The sequence below is a fragment of the Babylonia areolata genome, chromosome 13 (assembly GCF_041734735.1).
Source record: "Babylonia areolata isolate BAREFJ2019XMU chromosome 13, ASM4173473v1, whole genome shotgun sequence".
NCBI lineage: Eukaryota > Metazoa > Mollusca > Gastropoda > Neogastropoda > Buccinidae > Babylonia > Babylonia areolata.
Window position 1 is genome coordinate 19,296,849 of NC_134888.1, and position 24,658 is coordinate 19,321,506.

Genomic DNA, 24,658 nt, shown 5'->3' on the forward strand with positions numbered 1-24,658 from the left:
GCGAAGAGATGTGGGAGAGCGAAGAGATGTGGGAGACTAAAGAGATGTGGGAGCGTGAAGAGATGTGGGAGAGCGAAGAGATGTGGGAGAGCGAAGAGAAGTAAGAAAGTAAAGAGATGTGGGAGAGTGTAGAGAAGTAAGAAAGTAAAGAGATGTAGGAGAGCGAAGAGAAGTAATGGACTGAAGACAAGTGGGAGAGCGAAGCAGGAGAACGAAAAGTGGAAGAGCGAAGACCAGTAGGAGAGCGAAGTTTGAGGGAGAAAAGAATACAAGAGCCATCGATAGATTTTTTTTTTTTATGATTATTTTATGTCCAACTCGTTTTATATCGGCATGTCCTCAGCAGTGCAAGACATCTGACGATGGCTTGTCGCCATCAAGGGGGAACACATTCTCGACAGTACACGGTCAATGATCTCTAAGATGCGGTTTTTAAGAGATGAGGTTTTTAAGACAGAGCGCGCTTGTGTCGATAAGAATCTGTCAGGATTTGTTCAAAGCGACTTATGTCTTTCGCTCCCACATCCAAATAAGTATGATATCTAGAGGCACCCTTAACACGGGCCATTGGATGAAAGTACACAAGTCCTGGTCACACTATTGAAGAGATGGGTCTCTCTATACAGCATCATAATCACCATCTCATGTGGTGGATAAATCAGCTCGTCTTTATCTTCCCTTGAAGAAACCCAGGATATGCATGCCTCTCTTACCGTGTCTTGGAGATCATGAACCGTGTCCATACTATTCAACAATGTGTTCCAGTTTGATGGTGACTAAATACCGTCAGTTGTGTGGCACAGCGATGACACGCCGATAGCGTGTTTCTTTTGGGGCTAGCTGGAAGATCAGCTCCTTTTCCCTCCGACTGACGAAAATATATAGTTTCGCGCTGGCGGAGAACGCAAAAAAGCGAACGGTCTTCTTCTGTTTTGGGTCATCATTGCCCTTCTGAGCTCTGCCAACACTTTGGTGACACTGAAAGTTCTGTTGTAATTGTAGGAAAAGAAGGATATTGTTAAAACGGAAACCCTTTATGCCTTTTATATGCATTTCTTTTCGATAGAATTTAGTCTGTTGCTTGGGAAATTAATATTGTTTATCGCTGGAGAAAAAAAGCAACAAATTGTTAGTGTATATTTGGTTGTTTGCTCGAGTGGGCAGGTTTTTAAATATTTTTTATTATCTACTTCTTTATTTATCCATTCATCTTCGTTGATGTTAGGGGAAATTAGAGTAGGCATTCAAAGCAAACCACCAAGGAAATGTAAATAAGAAGGGACGTAAAAGGACTTAGCGCCTACTACTACTACTGGGACTACTGTTACTAAGGATGGTTATCTCCAGACAGACCTGTTTAGAAAATCTTAAACCACTGTTGTCCTAAACTACCTACATTTCGATTTCTGTCACCCTGCACACGTCATTCGCCATAATAATTCCTTCTGCCGACTTTCTTCGACTCCGTCGTCTCTTTTCCTCTCCTGGCACATCGTAAAATAACGTCACATTGTGTGACGTTAAGTGTGTGCATTTTGAGAACACAGTGATTTTTTAGCGAAAAAAATGTCGAGTCCACGAGTGCCCTCCATGAGTTTCAGTCAAGTCGTGGGGCTGTTCTGTGTGAGTCGTATTGTGTGCGAATGCAAGCTTATACCGTGTGACAAGACGACCAAAACCAAGTATTTCATAACAGTCATAGAAACGGACCCACCAGGAACAGACCTGCAGTTTAATGTGGAGGTCAAAGGGACTGATAATTACTGGACATTAGAAATACGAGATCGCTTAACTCCCAAAGCACTGGAGGATTTTTTCCTGTCTGCGATGGCGTTTGACCCCAGCGAGGCGGGCGAACCACTGAGGTGTAGTCATGCAGCCAATTTGACTTCGTGTAAGCTGACGCTGACAGACACGTTGGATGCTGAAGTGATGATGGAGAGATTCAGAGCCTTGCCCCCGTCTGTCCCCATCGAGTTCCGAGCGAAATGCAGGGGCGAGGCCAGTGAGTTGCCTCTAACTGTAGATGTCTATCTGCACTATAAACGGGTAAATGAGTTTTCTCCCCATTTCAAATCCCCATTAGTCAACGTCACTTTTCCAAGGGAGGATCTTGTGGCGGGCTTTCGGATTTTTAGCTTGCTCCACCAAGCGACGGACGGAGACGCCGGGCGGGAAGGCGAGATTTTCTATTCGGTTTTCCACGGGAAGGACATCATCACTGTCCAGCGTACCCGAGTCATCCTGATAAAAAGCCTCACGGGTGCAGATTTCCTGAACCAGACACGTTTCTTCTTCCTGTTGATAGCAGAAGACAATGGCAAAATCGCCAGAAGAGGCAACATGACGTTAGTGCTGATAGTAGGAGCGGGAGGTAGCAGGGCAGATACTGATGTAGACGGGAAGAACCACAGGGAAACCGACAACATTACTGCTACTACTCTTACTACTCGCCATTCCACCACAACGTCCGATAAAAACGGTACCACTGACACTGGTGCACTGGTGTCCCAGATAACATTGCTATTTGTCACATTAACACCATCGGTTCTGCTGCTCGGTATTCTGGTAGTAATTGTGGTTTATGTAAGAAACATGATGAAACTGGGGAACGTGGAACAGAACGAAATCAAAATGGGAACGTCTGACTATGGTTCTGGTAAAACCTACCCGGAGGAGAGGAATCAACAAGTGGAAGAGGGAACGCCTGATTCCGTTATCGATGATGCAGAATCGACAGTTGACGCCGATGACCCCGATCCCAGCACCGACCCTGCAGCGGATGGCGAGTCGGAGGTTGACAGCGAATTCCTGGCGGCCAGTGACACATGGGAGGAATCCCAGGTGACCTCTGACACATGGGAGGAATCCCAGGTGACATCTGACACATGGGAGGAATCCCAAGTGACCTCTGACACATCGGAGGAGGGCACCATCGTCTCTTGATTCATGTCCACGAGTCGGTGATAGGGTTCTGAAGGGGTGTTCTCACACACACGCCCTCCATCTCAACCCTCCAAACGTTTGGTTGGACAGTCTGTTTTGGTGGCACCGTCAATTTGGCGCTTAACATATTGACAATATTATATTCGTAGCACTTAACACCTTATGCAACTTTAGTCATCAAAGACTGTTCCTCCGACATTCCACGCGCTCACACACACACACACACGGTGGAGGTGGGGGGCGGGGGAGAGGTCCGGGGGGGGGGGGGGGTAAGGGGGGGATGTTATGCGTGCGTGCTTGTGTGTGTGTATGTGGGTGAGTGTGTATGCGTGCGTGTTTACGTGTGTGTGTGTGTGTGTCAAACGAAGGGGTATATCCACGGACTTAGTGTTCCCTTTTATTTGAAAAAAGCCTCTGTCATCATTGTTGTGTGCCTTTGCTCTGCCAAGGGTGAAAGCATTGCTGTCTCATGTCTTTTCCTCCCGCGCCCTCACGTACAGACACGATACTCCCCATTTGCTGGTCGTAACAACATATCGGTTGTAGGTAAATAATCGGATAAATGGGTGGGTAGAAATCAAACGGTTAGCATATGTTACGTTTCCAGCCTTTGGCAAAGGTTTTGAAGACGTATTGGTCATCGTTTGAGCGCGCATTGCTGCCTCAGTATCTTTTTCGTCTTCTTCTTATTTGCTAGCAGATGGATTTGTTTTTGTGTCACTGCCTGGCAGTCCTTTCCGACACAGGGAGGAGTCACCATATCCTCCTTCCACTGACACGGGTCAGCTGAGCATACCTACACTGACCATGCCGGAACGAAGTCGCGATTTCACCTCAGTCATGAAAGTGGTGCGGGAGGGGCGGGTGGTGGGGTAGGGGTGGAGGTGGGTGGGCGAAACTGAGCTCTGCTTATTTGTTAGGGGGGGATAGGGGTGTCGGGGGGAAGGAGTTTTTTCCCTCCCCATTCTTTAAACGAGGTTTTGATTTCAAATAGCGATGACAGCAGAATTTATGTATTACTAAAGTGAATGTACGTCACTTGAAAGTAGATTTCTTTCATGATGTGTAATATGTATTACCGAGGTGTGTGTGTGTGTGTGTGTGTGTGTGTGTGTGTGTGTGTTATTTAAAGCAGGTATGATATTTCTATGATGTATATTATGTATTACTTAGCTGAGTGTATGTCATTTAACAAGGCACGATGTTGTCACTTAGCTGAGTGTTTGTCATTTAACAAGGTACGATGTGTTGTCTGCTATGAAAAACTTTTGTTGGTGGTTTTCCTTTCGAAATTTTACTTTTCTGACACCCTTTCATTAGGGACACACACACACACACACACACACACACACACACACACACACATATATATATATATATATATATATATATATATATATGTGGGGGCGGGGAGGGGGGTAGTGTGAGTGTGTGTGTGGTATTTCCACCATATTGTGTAACCTGTCGAAAACAGAGTTAAATATATTTCCAAATATTTTATACAGACTTCGAATCTGTATCTTATTGTTTTTCCCCTATCATAATGGAGCACATGTTGTTTTGTAGTACAACGGGCAAAATCCAAAAGAAAAACAAAACGAAAATCGATATACGTGTTCCATGGTTGGAGAAAAAAATCTTCACCTTGAACTATTTGAAATAACATTTGTGCATGGTAATGTCCTATCTTAGCGTCCTAAATTCTAGAACCTGTTTAAACGAAAATTTTCGTATGTTTTGCAGTGGAGGCATGTAAGAAACGATAAGTTGCATGTAATCAACCCTTCTGATCAAGAATTACACATGATACGACGCGAAATGACCCAGAATAAGAACCTGAACCGAAACCTGTCGTTTCAAGCCGCCATATTTTTTGTTCTCATTTTCATGTTTTGCGGGGCCGAAACCTTTAAGAACAAGATGGCGGTACGTTAATTTAATGACTGAATCCGCATTAAAAAAACAAGAAGAAGAAGAAGAAGAGTAAAACAACTGTCAACATAGAGTCTAAAACCATTGATAATGCATTAATAGTTTGCAACATCTTCTAATGGTAACATCGTTTCATCAATACACGAAAATTGCCGGTACGACAGGTCCCTGAATTCAGGACGCTAAAATCTGACTTAACCAACATTTGTCACGGCACATTGTGGAATGACAATGCTGACATCGACCTCAGAAAAAAGCATGTTCAGAGCTTTTATTATGGTGGGGACACACACACACACACACACACACACTGATAATTCCCACAATAATTTTATGATGCCGCGGACACGCGTTAAAAATTTGCTTTGACGTCATTTGAAAATTACATCGGAGGCTTCCCAGTGTGTGACATGAACAGGAACAGGTCGACTTGTCTGGATCAACACAAACCGATTTCGAGGAGCAACAAAAAGAGTTATGTCATACATTTGTGGCTCAAGCTGACCCAGATGAAATTGTCAGCACTGGGTGTGTTTTGTGTGGTATCTCATCTGTGTTCGTGTGTGCTGGTTCCGTGTGGATCAGGCACAAAGTCGTCATATTCTCTGATGATCAACGAGACTGACCCTGTTGGGACAGACGTACAGTTTCGGGTGGAGGTTAAAAAAAACAGTACCTATTGGCAACTGCAGTTAGTACAGCCCGCTTCTCCTACAGGACTCAGAGACTTTTACACATCCGCATTTCACTTTAAACCGAACGAGACGGATCGACCCTTAAAATGTATGCACACTTCTCGTTCGAATTTCTGCGATCTGAAATTAGCGAAAATGCTGGACGCGGAGTTTATCTTCGCCAAGTTCAACAGTGGCCCGCCATTACACATCCAGTTCAACGCCACCTGCGGTAACGCGAGTACCGTGTTGATGATGACAAACGTGTCGATGGCAGTGAAGCTGATCAACGAATTTCCTCCCACGTTCACCCAACCCGTTGTGACAGTGACATTCCCTGAAGAGCGGCTTGTAAAAGGGTTTCTCCTCTACAGTCTGGAGAACACAACAACAGACAGGGATGTGGGCAGACAGGACACGGCCGTCACCTACAGTGTCGTCAATGGAACGGACACAATCGCCATCGCCAACGGCAGCAACGTGGTTCTGCGAAGGAAGCTTGCGTCCCACAATTTTAGCAACCAGTTCAGCATGGACTTCGTACTGGCGGCGTCCAATCCCGGAAGGCCGGACAGAAACAGCACCATGACTCTGATACTGCAGGTCGGAGACGAGGATGCAGACGACAATGGAGACGATCCAGGGTCAAAGATTGACGACTTGTCGACCAGGGTCAAACTGCTGTATGGCATAGTAATACCCGTAGGGGTGGTGGTCCTGCTGTTGACGGTAGTCACATGCTACAACTGTAAGAGGAAGTCGGCGGAGAAGAAGAAGCAGGGGACCCAGTCTGGAGGGCTCGGAATGTCACTTCAAGCGATGCCGAGCAGTTCGCACAAGTCCGTAGCAAGTTCCAGGTCAGCGAGTTCCCGTGCCTCTAAGTCTACCAGAAAGGAGGAAGAGGACAGCATTTTTTACGAGGACTTTGACTCGGTTAGCAACATAGATGAAGCACAGGTGGGGAAGAAGCTGGATGAGTGGGAGCCCACCAGCCAGTCGGAGTACACTGGTAGTACTACGGATTGACCTGCGTCACCTCACCAGCTCGTGTCCTGTTTGAAGGAGACCGGCAAGTCTGAAACATGCACTTTTACAGACAGCTAACGAACAGCTAGGAGCGTCACATTTTCGAGTACTAAAAAAACAAAAACAAAGAAAGAAAGAAAGAAACAAACAAACAAACAAAAAACCCTCTCTGGACACAGAGCAGTCCAGCTGAAAACTCGTCCTCAGAAAACCTGAACACTGTGTATGGAAGCAGTGCTCTCCTCTTTTCCACGTGGTGGTGTCTGGGCGTGGAAGGGTGTGTGTTTGGATGGGGGTTGAGAGGTATGTTGGAAAGGAGAGGACGGGCTTGGGGTGAGGCAGGGTGGCGAATGATGTTGATTTCAAAGTATCCAAACCCTCTGTAAATTCTTAGCTGCCAGTTTGTTCATTTTTATCGCTTTCTTTTGTTGTTTGTTTGTATGTTCCCGTTTGATTGATTTCTGCTATCTCTACCTTTATATTTTGCTTTGGTGTGTGTGTGTGTGTGTGTGTGTGTGTGTGTGTGTGCGTGGGTGGATGAGTGGATGTTTTCCAGAAAATATAAGATACTGGTTTTGTTCCTTCTCCCACTCCTCTCCTCACGCTCAGTCATTTTCATGTAAGCGGTGCTTCCATGCTTTGGAAAGGGTTGTGTCTGACAACCTCTGAACCCCTACCCCCCACCCCCGACAGGTGGCGTTGAGAATTACCTGTATCCTCCTCATGCTCAATAACCGAAAGCTAAGTTCCCGGTAGAATGCATACATCAGTGTACAGATGTTTATCAGTGGACTTGTCAGTCGAAGAACACAAGCAACAATGGATTTCCAGGAGTGCTGACAGGCACACAGTTAAAAGCTCCATATATATATATATATATATATATATATATATATATATATATATATGTATGTATATATATAATTTTGTTTTATGTTTATATTTTTATAATTATTTTTGATACGATCCCACTTAATGTGTCAAACTTCTTACGGAACGTAGAATGTAGTGGATTTACTTTCTTCCGTGGGCTGCACTCCGCATTAACGAATATCTACAAGCGGGTTTATACGTGCATGATCGTTTTTTATCTCGTTACATAGGCAGTAACACTCATTTTATCATTGGTGCGCATGCTGGGTGTGTTTGTGTTTCCATAACCCACCGAACACTGTCATGGATTAAGGGATCGTTAACCGTGTGCGTGCATGATCTTTTGCATGTGCATTTTCACATGGCGGGAATTAAAACACCAACATGTCTGCACATAAACTGACCTGAGAGATCGGAAAATTTTCCACCCATAATTCACCAGGCACAGATACTTGGATCGAACCCAGGACCCTCAGACTGAAAGTCCAACGATTTAGCCATGTTGCTGTTGTGCCCGTCGTTACGGTGGTTTTATGTTGCAGCGTGGTTGGTTGGTTGATTCTTTATTTATTTATCTGTTTGTAGGAGGGCCTTCGACTTCTTACTTTGCTTGTTCTTCTCCTCCTCTGACCTTCACCCCCCTCCCCCCCCAACCTCCCCTCTCTTTCTCGCTGTCTTTTATTTTATTTTCTTAGCGGGGGCTGGGGGGAAAGGAAGGGAGGGTCTTTTCTTTCTACCACCATATGCTGTTACCACTACTTCCCTCACCCCTCTCTCTGTGACTCCCTTTCGCGGCTTCCCTCCCACCCATTCTCTCCCATTCAATTTATGAGTGGTGATTATTGTGATAAAATCTTTTTGCTCAAGAAAAACTTGTGTTTACTCTTATTCATTATAAATCTCTCTCTCTCTCTCTCTCTCTCTCTCTCTCTCTCTCTCTCTCTCTCTCTCTCTCTCTCTGTATATATCCGAAACTGGAGTGTGGCTGCCTATATTTCGGAGTAAAAAAGATAAACGGCCAAACACGTAAACGATACATGTCTGTGTGAGTGCGCGCGCGCGTTTGTTTGTTTGTGTGTGTGTGTGTGTGTGTGTGTGTGATATACATGCCTGAATGACAGGAAATAAATGATGAGCGCCCAAAGGCAGCTCTCAGTCAGCTCTACCCAGGTAAGCCGCACATGACTAACGTGTTTATAAAGTGCTTGAGCGTGGTCTCTGATGGCGATCAGGCGTTATGTAAGTATCCATATCATCATCATCATCATCATCAAATACTGGTCTCTGTCCTGATGCTTTGTCAAAAGTGCATTAATTTTGGCCAGACGTATCTCTACCAAAAGATGATAAATTCATTAGTTTTCGTATATGTGTGTTTGGGTTGAGAATTTGTGTGTGTGCATGGATGTCAGGTGTCTGCAAGCGGTAATATATATAACCATATGATGTTAATTGTTAGCGCTCTTGGTCCCTGTGCTACGGAGGTACAGCGCATTATAATATATATATATATATATATATATATATATATATATATATATATATATATGTGTGTGTGTGTGTGTGTGTGTGTAATAAATCTTTATTAATAGTTTTAGTAGTCGTAGTAACAACTCGCCACAAGCATGGAAGTGGAAGGTAAATCAGGTCATCATATGTGATTAGAATAGGAACATTTTATGTGGTCTATATCTTATGGCGATGAGGAAGATGACGTTACAATGTTAAAAAATATATATATTAAGAAAAAATATTCATTTAATTTCTTATTTACATGCCCTCCCTCATTCAGCCAACCCACTTGGCTGGGTAGTTTTGCTGCGGGGTGTTCACGGTTTCACTTCTTTTTCATTTTATTTTGTAACGTGGAATCGTCCTGTGTGTCTTTGGCGTTGTCACTGCCGAGTAGAGATTCAGTTCGAACTGTCCCGCCATTGAGAACTTTCGAGGCTTTTTACCCGTGTCCTTCCAGGAGGAAGGTCGTGCCCGTTTGGGGTTCGTATCGGGGCACCCACCTGGCAGTTGTTCCATATCTCGGCATTGACAAGGTCTGAGAGACACAGACACCTGACATGATAGCAACACTTCCGAAGACGCATCCGTGAAATGAATGAATGGATGATATGGACACTTATTTAGCGCAAATCCTCGGTCGGAAATCAAGCTCTAAGCGCTTTACAAACACAGGGTCATTTTCACAACAGGCTGCCTACCTAGGTAGAGCCGACTGACGGCTGCCCTTGGTCGCTCATCATTCGTTTCCCGTTTCATTCAACCACTCACACATACACACTCAGACATATAGCATTTTACATGCATGACCGTTTTGTTTATTTTACCTCGCCTTGTAGGCAGCCATACTCCGTTTTCGGGGTGTACATACTGGGTATGTTTTTGTTTCCATAACCCACCGAACGCTGACATGGATTACAGGATCTTTAACGCGCATATTTGTTCTTCTGCGTGCGTATACAATGGATGGACATAGACTTTGCGGTCATAGTCTTCGCATTGGAGCCTGTGGCACACAACCCAGGAAGCGGCTACAGAGCCGAAAAATGCCATCTCCAATGTTAATAATGTTACAGTGATACACAATGTAACGTTTAGAACTCACACAAAGTGTCATTCGATGTTAATTACGTCACGTCGTGACGCTTGTTTGCGTGATAAGAGAACGTTCGGTTTTGTGTACAGATCTTCCAAAAGATCTTTGAGCTGGGAAAGGGAAAAAGACGTGCATGCTATTTATTAGGCCTATTCCTATTCCTTTATGGGTTTGATTCGGGCATTGTGGCTGTTGTGTTTGGTAGCTGATTTGCGCAAGTTTCAGATTATCCCATGCAGTGAAGAAACAAAATCGGTGTATTCGTTTAATGTCAGCGAAACGGATCCCGTGGGAACAGACTTATGTATTCGCGTGGCGGCAGGAGGAACTGGCGAATACTGGCAACTGCAGCTTAAAGAGGCCCGTTCTTTTGAAGGAGAACTCGTAAATCGCAGCTTTTTCACCTCAGCATTTCAATTTGAACCCAGCGAGGCAGGTCGACCTTTGAGGTGTTCGTATACAGTCGGAACGACTGGCTGTGTTCTGAAATTAAGGAAGGTGATGGACGTGGAGGAGATCTATGCCCGGTACAAGAGACCCCCACCCTATATGATCACGCTACAAGCCTCCTGCAAGGGTCAGTACAGCCGCCACAACTTCGCGACACAATTCTCCCTGATAGTGACTGCACAGAACGAGTTTCCCCCAACCTTCACCAGGCCAATCGTGACAGTGACCTTCCCCAACGACGATCTGGTCTCCGGTTTGGAGCTCTTGGACCTTGGCGGTCAGGCGTCAGACAGAGACGTGGGGAACGAGGACGGCGTCGTCCAGTACAGTGTGGCCAACGGCACAAACATGATCTACCAACAGGGGTCCAAACTGGTTCTGAGGAGAAGCCTGGCCAGATGGGAACTGGGCAGCCAGGGACGGCTGGCCTTCTTGGTGAAGGCCACCGACAAGGGACAGCCCCGCAGAACGGGGGTCATGACATTGGTCCTGCGAATCCGCAAAAATGACAACTCAGGCTCCTACCACTCGCCGTGGGGAACTAACCGCAGCAGCGTTCTCATCAGCAGAAGCAACAGACATTCTAGAGGGACTGACAGCACATCCATCAACAAGAGCCTGGTTGTTTACGGTGTAGGAATACCTTCGCTGCTGGTGGTTATTACTTTAGCAACCGTTGTAAAGCAAATTTTCAATCGAAAAGCAAAGAAGGAAAGGAAATCCGACAGGAAGATATATGTGGCGACCAATGACCGGGGACGTCAGTCACATTTGCCAAGGGAGATAAGTACTACACAGCCTGTGAGGGAAACGTTCTGGGAATCAGACCTCCATAATATGGGCACTGCCATTTGATGAATCGGACGCGGACAGCAACGTGGCAACTTACATATTTAACATCGCAGATTTATCACATGTAAAAGTTTACACAAAGAAGAAGCATGTCACGCGGAAAGCTTTGGCGGAGTTGTGACACCCAGTGCTAAAGAACTGGAACAATTACACCACATGGTCCAATGAATTTGCCAAGAAGACCACGCCCTTTGTCATATTATTGAGTTTCAGGTTGAGACGATGAACTGCTTTTTGTTTGCTGTGGTCATGGTGGTGGCGGTGGTGGTGAACGAACTGGGCATACATTCCCATACTTTGTTTTGCTCCGCCAGTGTCACAATTATTTTGTTCCGTATAGACCTTGCCCCATCCCTTTGTATGCATATTTTGTATTCTGTTTATTCAATCTCCCCGTCCCCCAATATACAAGTAAAAACAAACAAACAAAAAACAACAAAAAAACAAAACAAACAGCTAATTTAACTAGTTCACAGACTGGCTATCTAACAGAACATAAATAGATAGATGAAATATAAAAATTAATATTTACAGAAGTAAGTAACTAGCTTAGAGACATCTTACAAGACCATATGTAAATTGATGAATACATTCGAAAAGTACAATAACCATGTACTATGGTACATTTGAAATCGGTCATATCATTCATAGCCAAACCAATCTATCACGCAGACAAGAAAACGAAAAAAAGTGTCACGCTAAAACAGTATCAGTGTGTCAATAATGGTGGTGGTGTTTTTTTTTGTTTTTGTTTTTTTGTTTTTTTTGGGGGGGAGGGGGGGTTGTTTGTTTGTTTTTGTTTTTTTAAATCATATTTCGTGTACCCTTTTCATTTCAGATTTTACGTACGATGTTTACGTAACAGATTTTTTACAGTGCACGGAAACGAAATATGTTTTGTTTTTCTCAGTAAGTGTGCATGTGTGTGCGTGTGTGCTTGCGTGTGTATGCATGGGTGAAAAGAAAGAAAATCCATGCAAGTCGATCAGTCCGATGACAGAACCTTTGCAACTTTGCATTGCTCTGCGTTACTCTGACCATCACATTTTATGCGCATCAAGATGCATCTTTAGGACATCGTCGAGGACTTGATACAAGGCCTGGAAAGTATCAATTTGGTTGTGCATTATAATGACCGGGCTGTAAATCAACACCGGCTCCTGCTGCAGGAGACACTGTGTAACCTTCCCTGTCACCCAGTGACCTGCACTGCCCACCCACCCAATAAGACAACTGGCACGTCTTGCAGGCAGCTACAGTAAAACGGTTCTCAGCAGTTACCGCAGAAAATGGCCAAATCTAAAATGTCTGTAAACCATGCACATGCTGTTGTTTTTTGGTGTTTTTTTTTAATTTTAAGTATAGTTTGCCCCCCTCTCCCCAGCCCCCCAATAAGAAGATATACATACATACATCTCTCTCTCTCTCTCTCTCTCTCTCTCTCTATATATATATATATATATGTGTGTGCGTGCGTGCGTGCGCCGTGCATGTGTGTGTGTGTGTGTGTGTGTCAATGTTTGTCGCTCGGTGAAAAATAGAAGAGATAAATAAACCATGGGTTGTGAAATCCAGACACGAAAACAAGCTCTCAGAGATACGTATCTATTCCGATCCGTAGGCTTATAGTACATTGTCACGTTTAAAAATGGGACTAGCATGGCCATACGTTCAGTAGACTCGCCAGTGTATTCTTATCATTGCCACGCAATCACTCTTTGAATATATCGTGTTTGAAAGCCACTGTTTGTCTTTGATACAAATAAACCCCCTCCAATATATGTTTCGAGCGCGCGCGCGCGCGCACACACACATACATACACACACACACCCCGATAAAGCAGAAAAGGGGAGATGAAGAGGTATACATGGCCATAATATAGGTTAAATTAATTTTATGGAAAGAACAAAAAGAAAGACAGGAATGGGAAACGGGTATATCTACCTAAATCTAACTGGATCAAACCAAATGCACAGGAACGTGTGTTTTCATAACAGTTACAGCCTTGGAATTTGGCAGCTGAGTGTGTGTTAGTGGACTGTATATATGATATAATGTAATAGAATATATATAGATATATCTATATACACATCTACAACAAACACCTTACTTTGACGATTGCGAACCAGCCGCTTTAATTTAGCTTCAGCCCCACCGTGGGGCAAATAACCCAGGCATCACTGGTGATCCAAGAATATAGAAGGAAGCAGTGCAGAGTTTGGTGTCGCAGCGTGACAATCCGATTTGGTTCTCTGGACCCAACAGTAGAAACAAAGCCCACGCTGATTGGTGATAAGCGTGCCTTCGTCACTCGGGGTCCCGGCGCGGGCAGGGTGTTGGGGTCCAAGCGGATTAGCTGGGGAGCTAAATGCTGTAACGAAGACGGTCAAGCTGGATGGAAGAAAGCACCTTCGTTATTAACGCCTGGTATGCTCCACTGCCTGTGACATTTCCAGTTCCTGTGCAGTGCCACAGCGCCATCTTCTCAGTGTTCTGTTTCCCATGTTTGTGTGTGGGTGTGGGTGCAAATGTCCCCGGCTGAGGAGGATAAACTGGATCTCTGTTGCAAATGGAAAAAAAACAAAAACAAAACGGTAATGACAGTATACCCCTGTTTTGCTTCGGACCTCACCTTTTACAAGATTTGTATTTATCTATTTATTTATGTATATATATTCATTTGTTTGTTTGTTGTTTGTTTACGTATCTATTTATTTGTTTGCTAGTTTTTCGATTGATACATTTATTTCTCTGACGTCATCGAATAATATTGATGCATGTTTACTTATCAAACTAGTTTCATGTTTTTGTGCCACCACATAGAAATATTAATGTTTTTGTTGTTGTTTTTGTTAAGACCGAGTGATAATCAAATCTTATTATGTTCTGAAGGGGATTAGATATTTTTTCCTGGACGTTTCTTTTATTTCATTCTTTCTTTCTGTTGATTGTGCTTGATTCGTATTTAGCTGGATATCGATGGAAAATGCACAACTAGTAGGTTACAAAAACAACAACAAACCGAAAGAAAGTAAAGAAAAACAGACATAGAAACAAACAAATTAAAAAATAGAAAAAAATCGAAAGTCCAGAATTACACACATGTGTTCTAAGATTGATATTTGTTTGATTAAAATCATTCAGACTGCGTCAGAAATAATTATATCGTTGTAAACTACTTTCGTGTACAACACTTGGGGACGGGAGAGAGTGTTGATGTATAGATATTTAGCTACTTAGATAGATAGAGAGATAGATAGATAGATAGATGAATAGACAGATGGATGAATATCTAGATGTACGGGGGTCGGGGAGTGGTCGGGAGGTATAAAATGGACTCCATCCCAGTGAGTTGTTTTCATACGGGATCCATGAATGAACGGACACGACTGAAATCTTTCATAACTATGGGTGTAGATTTTGCTTGATTGGAACACACACACACACACACACACACACACACACACACACACACACACACCTTTCAGTGGGCCTTTCGCATTAAAGTGAGGCATTAAAACAATAGAATTGTGCTTTATGTGCTGTTCCAGAAAGATTAATTCCTGTTATACTGTATTGACAAATCTCGTTGAGGAATTGCACTTAAACATTAACAGTGCTTTATTCACTGGATCTGTTTCCACTTTGCAAAAGCCTCTGATACTATCGATAGTCATCTTCTTCTGTTTTTAAGTTGTTGTTTGGTTTATTCGATTCACGTTTCTTAATAATAGAAAACAATCGATTTTCCAGGACTTCAAAAAAATCTTTCAGGCCTTTGTGTTACGGGATTCTTCAGGAACTGGGTTTAGGACCCAAATTATTTTCACTAGATATATAAATGATCCCCCATTACATTGTACGTTTCATCCTCTTGTGAATTGTTTGCTGATGATTACAGCCCTCCATAAAACCAATGCTGATGCAGTATGCACACAGTTGCAGAGTCGTGTTGATAAACTTGTCAGCTGGACTGAAATTAATCACATGTCAGTTCACCCACAAACATATACATTTTTACTGGTTACAACAAGACTAAAACACCAAAATATTTAATATGAATTACTTGGACTTAAGGTGCTTCACTTAGAGTTGGAGAAGGTAAATTCTTACAGCTTACTTGGTCTTACTGTTGATAATTGCCTGTCATGGTCTATTCATGTTTCTGTTTTATGCAAAAAGTTATCAAGCTCTTCAACAGAATGATATTTTCTTGGATCAACATACACGCAAACTGTATTTTCATGCATATAGTCAACCTAACATTGATTATGCCTCAACATTCTGTGACTTTGCTACTAAAAATTGCGTATAAATTTTGTGCGTGTGCACGTGTGTGTTCGTGTGTGTGTGTGTGTGTGTGTGTTCGACGATTTTTATGTTATATCTGATGCTTTGTATTGAACTTTCAGGATGTTTTCGTTTGAAATTATATTACGTGTGTCAGTTGACTCTTTTAGTTATTTCCTTATTTACCTTATTTCTATTTTAATTTTTTATTGATTGCATTTTCAAGAAAATATTTTCGTTGTTTATTTATTTATTTATTTACTTAATCTATTGTTTTGCGGGCTCTGTGTAAAGAAGCAAACGCTTAACCATTTTACCCTCAATAAACATGTGTCAATCTTTTTCTCTCCCCCACCCTCTCTCTCTCTCTCATATGCTTTGTGGCATATGTTAAAGATAAGAAAAACTGGGCAACAAAAGTGTCTTTGTTTGTTTGTTTTTTTAAATAATTATTTTTGGTTTTGTTTTGTTTGGTAGAGTGATGGGGATGGCATTGTCAGTGGATGTGTCTTGTTTTTCACCAGCGACTGACTGATTCCAGATGACAGAAGTGATTTGACAGCATCCAAACTGTCGAACGAAATGACCTCCACAGAAACAGTTGTAATACTCAGGACTTGAAACCCTGTTTATTTATGCATTTATATATTTATTTTATTTTATTTATTTATTTTTTTACATGGAAAGACACTAAAACATGTAACGACCAAAGTTAGATTTTGGATAACAAAGTAGCAGTTCACTGTCTCAGATGTACAGAACTTGTGATCGAAATTGATTTGCTTTGTTGACAATGCAAAGTGTCACTGGAAGATGAATTTCATTTTCTTCTTTGCTGTCCAGCTGTGAAGAATATTCGAGAGAAATTCATTCGTCCAAAATATTACACACAACCTTCGGCATTTGAATTGAATATATTAATCTTGTAAGTTTCTACTGAAATTTATTGTTAGAACAGTTTCTGTTTTTCTGTGCAAGGGATTTATATGTAAGGAAACTGCTGTATCATGAGACTGTTTTACGTTGTCTACTCTCTGCTGTGACCCACAACATGCAATAAAAATATTTATATTTTTATCATGTATGTTTACATACTTCGAAATGAAGGACCATGGCCTCTACAAGAACAACCCATCCGAATCCGAATATCTCTTTCTCTCTCTTTCTCTGTCTGCGTCTCTGTGTGTGTCTCTCCCCCCCCCCCCTCCTCCCACCTTCTGTCATCATCATCATCATCGTCGTCGTCATCATCATCATCTCCTTCCTGTTCCACCTCCTCTTCTTCCTCCTCTCCATCTTCCTTCTCCGCTTCTTCTGAAGCATCATCTTCTTCTTCTCCACCTCCTCCGCCTCTTCTTTTGTCCCCCTTTTCTTCTTACTTTCCCGTCCTTCTTCTACCACATTTTCTTTCACTTCTTCCACCTCTTACGGGAATGCGCGCTTTCGCACAATCTGTGGGCAAGCCCGCGTGTTTGTCCTTGTTTTTCGGTGTGTTTGTACGCGCGTCCATGCTTCTGTGTGTAAGGGCATTGGGTTGTATATATGCGTACGTTGCGCGCTCGCTCGCTGTGTGTGTGTGTGTGTGTGTGTGTGTGTGTGTGTGTGTGTGTGTGTGTGTGTGTTTGCAAGCCATTTATTTCTTTTATTCATGAAGTGAACGCAGGTGGGATGATGACTCAGCTAACTGCACCATTGCCTTAAAATATTTATCCATCATTCGGCCAGATTAGTTATCGCTGCGAGAACAGGATCTATATTCCTCTCTGTCTTGTGTGTGTGTGTGTGTGTGTGTGTGTGTGTGTGTGTGTGTGTGTGCGTGCGTGTGTGTGTGTGTGTGTGTGTGTGTGTGTCTCTCTCTCTCTCTCTTTATCTGTCTATCTATTTATCCCTCTCCACCCTCTCTCTGCCTTATCTCATGACAGTGGAGGAAGGGTTGTTGAAGTGGAAGTGCAGGTAAAATTCTAAAAACTTCGGTCACAAAAAAAGAACTTTGCAAAATAACACACACACACACACACACACACACACACACACACACACACACAAACACGTGTGTGTGTGTGTGTGTGTGTGTGTGTGAAGTGGGGGTAGGGGATCGGGTTTAAATAAGGTTTAGCTTGGAAAGCACGTTGTAAACTCGCTGTCTGCATTTTTTTTTTTTTTTTTTTTTTTACAGAACCATGACAGAAGAGACAGACAGCAAAAGACGTGCACCACGTCCTTCCCTTCTTCTCTTCCACGCCTGACGTCCTGCTGACCTGAAGACACCTTCCCCTCCACCCGCCACACCACACCGCACCCCCACTAGTTCTCTGCCCCTGCTCAGGTGAACCAAACCCACACGGCCGCCACGCCAACCCAGCCAACATGGCGGCCAGCACGGGCGCGGAGCCGGTATCGGACGACCGCAACATCTTCATCGCCATCTCCAGCGGCAAGGTCAACCGCCTGCACTCCATCCTGTCCACCATCGAGGACCTCAACGTGCGCGACACGCACCTGCGCACGCCGCTCATCCACGCCGTCTTCATCGCCAACGACGACGTGCGCACGCACGTGGTGCGCCTGCTGCTGCGGCACGGCTGCGACGTGAACGCGCAGGACAGCGCGGGCCGCACGGCGCTCATGTACGGCTGCATGGAGCGGGACAAGATGGACGTGGTCCGCCTGCTGGCCAAGTGCCGGCGCTGCGACCCCAACCTGCAGGACAACGACGGCAACACGGCGCTCGTGCACTGCGTGGAGGGCGGCAATGCCTCGGCCATCCGCATCCTGACCCGCCATGCCAGCATGAAGAGCCGGCTGAAGGTGAACCTGGTGAACGGGGCGGGGCTCAGCGCCCTGGAGCTGGCCGTCAAGTTGGGGCTCGCCGACTGCTGCCGCATCTTGGTGAAGGACGGCGGGGCCGACTCCACCAAGATCAAGAACCGTCAGCTGCTCATGGAGCTGCTCAACGAGGACCGCACCCGCACCCCGTTCGACGTGTCGCCCTCCCCCAACCTGGAAGACGCCGACCTGCCCTTATCCTCCCCCCGGGACCTGCCCTTGTCCCCCCGGGGCCCGCTGGACTGCGGTGGAGGCGGCAGTGGCGGCGTCCTGAGCCACCGCTCGGACATGGAGTTGTACACACGGCGGTCTCCGTCCAGGCAGGACCAGCCCGGTCCCGGCACGCCCCGGCCGGGGTCTGACTTCCCCAGGAGGTTGAACCGGTCAGTGATCAGCCTGCGGAAGGATATCTCCTGTGAGGTGCCCCTGAACACGGCCCGGCCCCTGTCCCGGGACTTCACCAACAACCCCTTTCTGGAGATGGTGCGCCAGGACTCCAGCCTCTACGTGCCCAACTCACGGACTACTTTCCGTCGCGCCATCATCACCAGCAAAGATTCTGGGGGGCGAAAGAACAGCCTGGACAAGGCCAAGGCCGCGGCCATGCGGAGACCTCTGACCCCGATCTTGTGCAAAACGGCGGACGACTCCAGGGCTGTGACCCCAGTGGGGGTCATCCCTCAACAGGCGCGCCTTCCCAGCATACCTAGTGGTAAACGTGTCTATGGTAACAACAGTTCCATGCTGACCCCCTGTGACACGCCCACTGAATACTGAACTGAGTCAGTGACAGACACATGCTGACTGGGTGATAGACACGCGTGAGTCGGTGATAGAGACACAGTGTCGGGAACACATACTCATTGAATCAGCCATAGCCACCTACCAAATCAGTGAAATAGACACCCACTAAATCGGTTATACATTCCCATGGGAAATGGTAAAACCCAACCTAAGGTAGCCTCCATTGAGTATGACTGTATATCAGTCTGGATGACTGAATCAGTCGAAAACCGAGTGAACAGGTGAAGGAACCTCTGAAACAGCCTTAGACTTGTTCTGCATGGAGGACAGACACGCGAATCCATCACATATTCCTTCACCCACTGAATGTCGTGAACATTTCATGGACCTCCTGAGAAGTAGCTATTAACAAAAGCTGACGCGAAAATACACAGTCAGTGATGGTTCACAAGGCCTCAGTTCTGTTTTGCACAAATCGTTAACATCGATGAAATCATGCATGGAGTTTTGGATACCCGACAAGCCTGCACTGGCAGTCAAATAGATTAGCAAGGAACAAAACTGATCACCACTGTGTAATTAATCATTGATGGCATGCAGTAGAAAAATTAATCACGGAAGAACTATCATCGATGCCTGTGATTTTACTGAAGAAGCATTCACTTATCAGTGACGGACATTCGCTGATTCTGGAGAAGACCTCACTGGGCAACAAGCACGGAATCGAACAAAAAAATGCTGAAGGACAGAACTTCGATACTCAGCGGACAGTTACAAAAAAGCGATGCATACACTACAATGTGAGTAGAAACGGATCAAACGGATCAAACCAGTGCCGAGAATACGAACTGGGGAAACTGCTTTGGTCTGAATCATATTCGTACCCAATGGCACAAAAGGCCGACAGCAGAGATCTGCCCTGGTGCCGGTCTCGTGCTGTCCCAACTCGCTTCCCCCAGGTACAGGTTCTTTTATTGTTTTAACCATTCCGCGCCGTGTCTCCCTTTCCTCTGCACTCAGTATCCACCTGGTGTCCAGCGAATTGTTACTCTTGGAAGTTCGTCCGGTGGCATTCAGAGGACGTGTCCTGTCCAGCACCATCTTCTTCGCTCGATCTCAGTGGAAATGTCCAGCACGGAGGTTCTTTCCTGGAGTTCAGTGTTTGAGAGGGTGCTTGGCAAAGACAAACGAACAAATAAGATAAAAAGGAAACTGTGTAGCTGAAGGACAGATGTTTCCCAAACCGGTGACAAACCAGCACAGAACACGAACAGGGTGCTTGTGGACGAATCAGCACCCCGCGGCTGAACAGAGCCATGCTGACCTCAGCCACTGTGCTGGATGCATTCAGTTTCAAGGCGGCTTTGATACCTTGCTTCAAGGAGGCGTTGAAGCATTGTTTCAAGGAGGCATTAATACGTTGTTTCAAGGAGGTGTTAATGCGTTGTTTCAACATTGTTTCAAGGATGCGTTGATGCATTGTTTCAAGGAGGCATTAATATGTTGTTTCAATGAGGCGTTAATGCGTTCTTTCAACATTGTTTCAAGGGGGCGTTGATACATTGTTTTAAGGAGGCGTTAATTACATGACAGTATGATAATACGAAAAGCATACGGATTGATCCACACAGCGCAGCATCACTCGTGGACAAGGGAGTTTAGCAGATGTGGAAATCCAGACAAAATCTGTTCCACTCGACCATTGTTGTCATTGATGAATAATTATGTGTTGACAGATGTAGCCATATGTGAAATACTAGTGGTCTTTTTTCATTATATCGCCCATGATAATGCAGGCGATGACTTTCATTCAACGACGCGACTGTCATGTGGTTGTGAATGAGTGTGTGATGGGCTGATGCAAAACCACACACTACAGAATGGTTCGGTATGGTGCGTGTGGGTGGTGAGGGGAGAGTGGGACAGTGATGAATTATTAATGTTACACTCACTCTGATTTCAGCTAATCACCAAGTTCACAGTCCGATGGGGAAAGCTGGGGTTTTTTTTTTTTGTTTTTTTTTATCACAGTATGCGAGCGTGCATGTGTTTGGGGTGGTGGTGGTAAGAAGAAGGGGATGCATGCAATTTGATCGTGTGTGTGTGTGTGTGTGTGTGTGTTGCGAAAGGCTAGGCCAGGGCGGAGTTTCATGAGCAATCTTGGCAGCTTAAGAGTGTTTCCTGAGTTAACACTAATTCCGTAGACGTGTCTTAACGCTGAGTAAACTTAAAGCTGGAATGATCACTCATGCAAGTCAGCTCTGTGGAGGACGTGCGATTGTCACTTGGGGAGAAATCATCGAACGCCACTGTAAATAGCATTCCAGCAATTCCATAGCTGTCGAAAGCATTACACATTTCTTTTGGAATCAGACAAGAGGACAGGACACCGGGTTTCAGTGGACACACACACACACACACACACACACACACACACACACATATATATATATATATGTATGTATGTATATAAATAGTGTGTGGTCTGACTTCTGACTGGATTTTGTTTATCATTGTAAAATACAATGTAGCGGTCTAACTCCTGCGTGGAATTGGTTTTTGTTAGTATCGGTGATACTCGCCTGACAGAGAGTCTTTGTTTCTGAATGTCAGCATTATCGATCGGCCTCTCTTTGTCTTTTATGTCTTGTTTTTTGTTTTTTGTGTGTTTTTCCTTTTCATTCTTATATCATTGTATTATATTGTGTTTTTTGGATTGTATTATACTGTGCTGTATTGTATTGTGTTACTTTTTGTCACGACAGATTGTCTCGCATACCGTCTTGCTCGTAAGTCTTGATTATAGTGCCATGTGTAATCCTCCTCCCTCCGTTCCCCCCCACCCCCTCTCCATATTGATGTTTGTCTTTTTAAACTTGATTTTATTTAGTTCAAAAGTACTGAGCGTGAAGCAGTCACATTTACTTGCATTTTTGTTTAGAAAAAAAAATGTATATGATATAGACATTAGTACATATGGAGGTGGAAATGGGGTGAGGTAGGGTGGGCTGTTAGTACACAAATGAACGGGGAGAAAAAAAATCGGAGGATTCATATAAGAGGGGGACTCGATCACATTGTCATTTTCTTCTTCCTTGAGCAAGTCATCCAATGTTTGGTGTGTCAAAGTAAAATAAAAAAAGAAAAGAAAAGAAAGTTAAGTCAAAGTCACAGAAAAAATATATTTCAAGATGTGTGTGTGTGTGTGTGTGTGTGTGTGTGTGTGTGTGTGTGTGCTGTCTGTGTCTCTGTCTGCTGGACTGTACTCTGTTTCTGTAAGCTGGACTGGACTGGTATTTCTTGGTAGGTCCTCTTCTCAGAGCCACTGAGGGTACAGTCTGGACAATCTCAGATCTCCACGTGGGAAGGCACCGTCATCACTCCAAGGAATCATCAGCTGGAATATACCTGCACAACAACGTGATACACTAAACTAGACTACCCATTCACAGGTACGACTAATACTACTCAACGACAAATACAAATGAAACATTCAAAGAAGATATGGCGAGGTCGTCTGTGTGTTCGTGCGGGTGTATTTATGTTTATGTACACGTGAGCGCGTGCTGAGGCGTTCTGTTCTGGGAGTGCTCGATAACAGTTCCGTGCATTGTACAACAGTCAAAATAATGTTTATCATGTACAATACTGCAACGATATCAAAAGAATTAAATACATATCCTTGTGAAAGGGTAATTTCGGAGATACACATTTCCAACTTTGCCTTTAAAAGAGACCAAACTATTGCACAAGAAAGCCTTTTCGATAGCCTCCCGTACACGCACTTCAGATTGACCACGATCATTGATTTTCCATCTCTTTCACAGATTTAATCACGCACGCACGCGCGCGCGCGCGGACACACACACACACACACACACACACACACACACCAATGACACCATTAACACCAGGCCAAATAAAAATTCTGATACGACATCTAATTCGGCGCCGGTATTTAACGTGCAAAATCATAAGTTCGTATTTGTAAAACACACAGACACGTTTATAACTGATATAGGTAAGGATAAAAACACCGATGAAGAACGTATATTGAATTAAAAAAAAAGAAAAGAAGAATAACCGATAGAACAAACGTGTGTGTGTGTGTGTGTGTGTGTGTGTGTGCGCGCGCGTCCGCGCGTGTATGTATATGTATGCATATATATATATATATATTTGTGTGTGTGTGTGTGTGTGTGTGTGTGTCTTCTTGTTTGTGAAGCGCATGAAACTTGTTCTCTGAACAAAGACAGGCACTACGTAAGTGTCCATATCAATCAATCAACAAACGAAACACTGCTGGTTCAAACAAAGGTGACTGACAGCTTGTAATATCAAATTCCAATGAGGCTAGCAGCTCTTCTTTTCGAAGATTACTTCAGGTAAGTAAACAGATATGTAAAATAATAATAATAATAATGATAAAAGAGACAAAGGGAGAACTCAAAATTAATTTTTTTTTTTTTAAATCATATTGGCCATTTGACCCGTTACAACGTGTTTACTGTTAGTAAAAGTACACAAGGCACATGGCAATTAGTTCAGTTCAGTTATTCAATAAGGCATCAGCGTCAGGACAAAATCCACATACACAACATCTGCTAAGCACATGCCCGATAATCAATAACAAACAGTTCGTCAAATAAAGGAATCAAGTTGACGGCGCCATGCGGACTGTTTTTAAATTGTATCGAACTTTAAAGCCCCGTCCTCGAAGACGAAGTGCATATTCTTGAGTGCTGTATTTCTGTCTTAAATCGTCCAATATTTCGCGGTGGAAATTAAATGCAATTCCATTACTACAGCATTGTAGCAATAGTGAGCACACTGATGAGATCTTCCTCTCATACAGCAGTGTAACTATTTTTGGGGGGTATATTTTTGGTGTTTCATATTGTTGTTTTCTTTTCGTGTGTGTGTGTGTGTGTGTGTGTGTGTGTGTGTGTGTGTGTGTGCCTGAGTTCAGATATACACCGACCATCTAATCTTATCAGGATATTACAAAAAGGGGGAAAGGGGAGGGTGGGGGGCGTAAGGCTTTTTGGGGTTGTTAAATTTGTTTTAGAGACGAACTTGTGCAGTAAAAAAACACACAAAAACAACTTCAATGCACATCGGTATCCCCCCACGTCCCCCTCCCCTCCCCCCCACCCCCCCCCCTTTTTTTTTTTTTTTTTTTTTTTGCTTTTGTTGTATTGTGCGTGTGTCATTCATGCGGTTTATCTATCTTTCTTTCTACTACTAAAATAATATACAACAAACTTTACACCGTTGGAGAACGTGCACACCTCCTCCCCCCTTCCTGAACCACTCCACACGATTGGCTGTTCCTTCTTGTATTTCTACTCCCTCGTAACTATTCATAAAGACTTGTTTAGTTCTCAAGTCTTCTCTCCCACCAGGATGTGATGTAAGTCATCGGATGTTATAATT

The 24,658-nt window shown here is 44.1% G+C and overlaps 1 protein-coding gene across 2 annotated transcripts in view; it reads left to right on the forward strand.

Annotated features, from left to right (window-relative positions):
• The window catches only part of LOC143288870 (uncharacterized), a 28,223-nt gene extending 5,622 nt beyond the window's left edge, over positions 1-22,601 (forward strand). For both annotated transcript variants that reach the window (XM_076597525.1, XM_076597524.1), the window contains exon 2: positions 17,829-22,601. In XM_076597525.1, coding sequence (XP_076453640.1) covers positions 18,020-19,255 — 1,236 coding nt within the window. In that variant the 5' untranslated portion in view covers positions 17,829-18,019 and the 3' untranslated portion in view covers positions 19,256-22,601. The remainder of the gene's footprint in view (positions 1-17,828) is intronic.
• Positions 22,602-24,658: the final 2,057 nt, after the last annotated feature.